The 5,236-nt window shown below is 38.5% G+C and overlaps 1 protein-coding gene and 1 long non-coding RNA gene across 2 annotated transcripts in view; one reads left to right on the forward strand and one right to left on the reverse strand.

Moving 5' to 3' along the window:
* Positions 1 to 1,492: 1,492 nt before the first annotated feature.
* The window catches only part of LOC138002677 (uncharacterized), a gene marked incomplete at its 5' end in the record, with an annotated part of 25,711 nt that continues 21,967 nt past the window's right edge, over positions 1,493 to 5,236 (reverse strand). The window contains 2 exons of the mRNA XM_068848677.1: positions 1,493 to 2,006; positions 2,688 to 2,765. Coding sequence (XP_068704778.1) covers positions 1,976 to 2,006; positions 2,688 to 2,765 — 109 coding nt within the window. The remainder of the gene's footprint in view (positions 2,007 to 2,687; positions 2,766 to 5,236) is intronic.
* The window catches only part of LOC138004160 (uncharacterized), an 895-nt gene continuing 147 nt past the window's right edge, over positions 4,489 to 5,236 (forward strand). Inside the window, exons 1-2 of the long non-coding RNA XR_011123749.1 lie at positions 4,489 to 4,585; positions 4,968 to 5,112. This is a non-coding gene — a long non-coding RNA (uncharacterized lncRNA). The remainder of the gene's footprint in view (positions 4,586 to 4,967; positions 5,113 to 5,236) is intronic.

A 5,236-nucleotide genomic window follows, 5' to 3' on the forward strand; every position in this document is an offset into this window, starting at 1 on the left:
GTTCGTACGCTTAGTTTATACGTACGCTAGTATATAGGTTAAGTTTGAGACTATTCAGTTAGTACGCTAGTACTAGTGCTCATGATTGCGATTGTTGAGCTCAATTTTTCCATCGGTTGTTCGTATGCTTACTACATACGTACGCTAGTATATAGGTTGAGTTTGAGAATATTTACTAAGTACGCTAGTACTAGTGCTCATGATTGCGATTGTTGAAGCGAATTTTTCCATGGGTTGTTCCTACGCTTAGTATATACGTTTGCTAGTATATAGGTTGAGTTTGAGACTATTCAGTTAGTACGCTAGTACTAGTGCTCATGATTGCGATTGTTGGGGCGAATTTTTCCATCGGTTGTTCCTACGCTTAGTATATACGTAGGCTAGTATATAGGTTAAGTTTGAGATTATTCAGTTAGTACGCTAGTACTAGTGCTCAGAGAATATTCAACTAGTACGCTAGTACTAGTGCTCATAATTGCGATTGTTGGGGCGAATTTTTCCATCGGTTGTTCGTACGCTTAGTGCATACGTACGCTAGTATATAGGTTGAGTTTGAGAATATTCAGTTGGTACGCTAGTACTAGTGCTCATAATTGCGATTGTTGGGGCGAGTTTTTCCATCGGTTGTTCGTACGCTTAGTACATAGATACGCTAGTATATAGGTTCAGTTTGAGAATATTCAGTTAGTACGCTAGTACTAGTGCTCAGAGAATATTCAATTAGTACGCTAGTACTAGTGCTCATGATTGCGATTGTTGGGTCGAATTTTTCCATGGGTTGTTCGTACGCTTAGTACATACGTACGCTAGTATATAGGTTGAGTTTGAGAATATTCAGTTAGTACGCTAGTACTAGCGCTTATGATTGCGATTGTTGGGGCGAGTTTTTACATCGGTTGTTCGTACGCTTAGTACGTACATACACTAGTATATAGGTTGAGTTTGAGAACACTCAGTTAGTACGCTTAGTACGTGCAGAATCTTCGGTTCATGCAATCGAATGGCGATTAATAGGCCAAAAGGTAGCTACCGGTACGCTTATCGTTGGATACGCTGTTAGTACTACACGCCATTGGTATGGGTAGTTTACTGGGCATATGGGTTAGTACTTTAGTATCAATGACTAAGAGTAAAAAGTACACCAAAGGCTCCTAAAATAGGCAGCATTTGAAATAAACTCACTAATCTTCTCTACCAGGGTTTGTTTTTTATCCCTTTACTCTAGCTTCGTCTTCTTCTTTAAAATATATTCTTGGAGCTCTGGTGGAAGGACATCCCATAACTTTCCATCTTTCTTGATTTGAAGTCTCTGGAACTCGAATGCGCTATTTTAAATATTGACCTCGTTAAGATACTGGGTAGGACTACACACGCCTGGCACTTTAAGGGTTTTTCGTCATTTTCACTTCGTGTGACGAAAACAAAACACTCGAATGAGTCGTCATTTTTGTTCTACTCTTTAATCTCATTCGGATAACACTTTGGTTTACAACGTTGTTTTATAAAACGAAAAGAAGGCTTTATTTTGCTAGTTTTTCAAAACATGTCAGTCCACCGTACAAACTACTATTACTACTATTTTTTGGTAGTTTCCATGATAACAAGTACTCGTGTCTTTCGTTATTTAAAAGTTTTGGATACCACCCGTGAACCGTATTACGTACAAAATGATCCTTCGCTTTGTCATCGTCTTCGTCTAAATACTCATCTAGTACAGAGAAATCTAATTTGGTTAATCGTTCGGATCTAGAAAATAATTTTTAAAAAAATTTAACCACACACAGTACTAAAATCTTGTTGATGATCTTTCACGTTATAACGACGCCAGCGTAAACTGCTCCATAATATCAGATGGTAATCCATGGGACGATGACGGTGTGAATCGAAAAATAGACAACGTTCTTTCTCGAGCATTTTTACCACAGCAACCCAGTGTTGGCCCGGTCAGAGTGGTACAGGAAGTTGCCAGCCAATTCTATTCGGACGTCAAGGGATCGAATCCAAGTCTTCGATAAAAAACACAACATTTAAAACAATTTTGCGGAAACAGGCAAACGAGACTGTTGCATGATAACCATAGTGGAACTGTATTGAGGAGAATTCTTTTACAAACTAAACATTCAAATGTGGTTTTAAAATCTGGAGCTCAGCGAATCATCAGTGTCTCTAGGAGTAAGCGTACATTCCCCAATAAAAATCCAATTTAAGTCGGAAATTCTCCTAATTTGGAAAAACAAACTAAGATGTCCCTTTTGCACCTTCAGTATGTTCCTTATTTTTTTGACTGATTGCCACAATAAATGAAGGAAAGGTGCCGAACATTCTTTGTGCAAGAGAATAACGAGACACCCCGACCCTGGCTCCACGTTTTGGCTACTACCATATTTGTTAAACAACTTTTTCCCGTTGTCAAGAAGAAAACAGAAACATTTCTCTCCAACGTCCCTGCAAAACTGCAATGTGGACAGCAAGGACTTACTGTATTTTGTTGTGCTGCTTCATTTGCACTTAATATTAGGCACTCTTTCCCTTTCTTTGAAGCTAACACGCAACTGGAACTAACCATGGCTAATAACTCGGCTTTTTTAATAATCAACACTGAGCTTCCATGCTTAAAATTAGGATTTCCTTTGTTCAAATACATGATTGTACACCACGGTGTAAAATGCAAAAGATGAAATACTTACTCGATGCCAAGGACGTGTTTGGTCGTTGGGTTGTAGATGATTCTAAGAGCGTACTGCAAGGAGACTATGAGGCGTTTCCTGTACAAAATAACAACTTAAAAGGAGAAAAGCTCAGATCTAATCTTCCTACCGGAGGGTAGGGAGACTATATTAGAGCTCTTTACCATCCGGATATTTGTTGGTTGTAGCCAAAACGCGGGCCCGGGGTCCTTTTTTTTCCTCATTTTTTCTTTGTTTGAATTTTTGTCGCTATTCTGCTGTACTGTTATTTTCGAATGACCGGCATCTGTACTTCATTTAGGGTGGAAATTAGTAAAAAAACAATTAAGGAACCTACCGAAGGTATGAAAGTTTTAAGGGACATCATGGTTTTTTGTTTTCTCAAATCGTACTTCGTTTTCTTGTGTTTTAAAATCCAAGTTTCTTTTTCCGAGCACCTGACCTTGTCTTTGTGAAAAGTGGAGTTTGTTTTTCTCTTTTTCGAAATTACGGCCCTGTTTAAAGGCAGGTAGGGTAACCCTAGCACTGAGACAGGGCTTACCCTAGCCCCAGGGTAACCCTAGCTGCCTTGTAAACACGTTGATAAAGAAGAAGAAATGTGTAAGTGCTAGCCAACTAAAGTAACCCTCTTGCTACGGTAACCCTTGCACTTAGCCTCCCCTCCCTAATTGTAAAAAGGGTGTAACAGCAATTTAAGAGATTGCTGAAATTGGAAATTATGGAATATTATGCAAGTGCTGGAGACACTGGGGTCTCGCTCAGCTCCACATTTTAAAAAATGGCACTGTAATGTTTACTTCATAAAAAAAAAACAACAGAATCACAGTTGTACGATAGTCGTCACGCAGTCACGCAACATTCTCATTTGATTGTTTGTTCGTGTTGTTTTCGATCTTGTTGTCTGACTTTCCTTACAAACAGTTTGTACTAAAGTCAGAGTGGTACAGGAAGTTACCAGCCAACTCTATTCCGACTTCATGGGATCGAATCCAATTTTACGATAAAAAACACAACATTTAGAACAGTTTTGTGAAAACAAGCAAATGAGAATGTTGCATGACGACCATAGTGGAACTGTATTGCGCTCAAAGTTTTTACAAACTAAACATTAAAATGTGGTTTTAAAATGTGGAGCTCAGCGAGTCTCCAGTGTCTCTAGGAGTTAGCGTATATTCCCCACAAAAACTCCAATTCAAGTCAGAAATTCTCTTAATTTGGAAAAACAAACTAAGATGTCCCTTTCGCACCTTCAGTATGTTTCTTATTTTTTTGACTGATTGCCACAATAAATAAAGGAAAGGTGCCGAACATTCTTTGTCCAACAGAATAACGAGACACCCCGACCCTGGCCCCACGTTTTGGCTACTACCATATTTGTTAAACAACTTTTTCCGGCTGTCAAGAAGAAAACAGAACCATTTCTCTCCAACGTCCCTGCAAAACTGCAATGTGGACAGCAAGGACTTACTGTATTTTGTTGTGCTGTTTCATTTGCACTTAATATTAGGCACTCTTTCCCTTTCTTTGAAGCTAACACGCAACTGGAACTAACGATGGCTAATAACTCGGCTTTTTTAATAATCAACACTGAGCTTCCATGCTTAAAATTATGATTTCCTTTGTTCAAATACATGATTGTACACCATGGTGTAAAATGTAAAAGATGAAATGTGACCATCCACGGGAAAACCAACAAAAAGGTGATGACACGGGCACGCGTGCATGACACGGCACGCTGAGCGTGACATGCAACACGGTATATGCGCATATTTAATGGCTAGCACAATAGATGTCACGGTGGCTTTTGTTGTGCACACTGAGACACTCCAAACTTTTTGTTTAGCATAGCGTGTTGCGGGTCAGATGCGTGCCAAAACAGGCACCGTAAAATTGCAAAAGTAATGCAAACGAAATTCGTCCTTCGTTCTCGCGAATTTTCCACGAAAAGTCATCTAATTTTCGAAGGATTTTTCGTATGGTTTGAAGCGAAAAATTCACGATCTTTCTCGAAAATTCGAGATAGTGAAATTCGAAGTAGCAAATTTTCGAGGTAACCAAAGGAAAATTCGAGATAACAAAATTCGAAGCAGCGAATTTTTGTGACCTTGCTATTTTCTCCCAACTAGCCGTCAATATAATGTGGTATTGCTGTCTCAAAATCGCAATTTGTTTTTAATAATATAATGACAATTTTATATTATAATTTCAATTCAATGGAAGGAACAAAATTATTAATGCTGTATCTGTTTTTTGATCACACTGACTTCCTCTATTTGTTAGGATTACGATGAAATAACAATAGGATACCCCAGCATTTTTGAGCTCATGCATAACCTGAAAGGAATGGGTGAAAACAATGCTTCGTGGAACAGGAAGACATTACTGCACAGGGATACCCTTACTGCTGCATCCTCTATTTACAATGGTACTTGTCAATTATTATTATTATTATAATAATTATTATTATTATACCCATTCACTTATGCACCCATGCTGGGTAGATCCAGGGATTTTTGATAGGGGGTCTAAACTTTAATTCAGAAAACAAA

This window comes from Montipora foliosa, chromosome 5, assembly GCF_036669935.1.
Source record: "Montipora foliosa isolate CH-2021 chromosome 5, ASM3666993v2, whole genome shotgun sequence".
NCBI lineage: Eukaryota > Metazoa > Cnidaria > Anthozoa > Scleractinia > Acroporidae > Montipora > Montipora foliosa.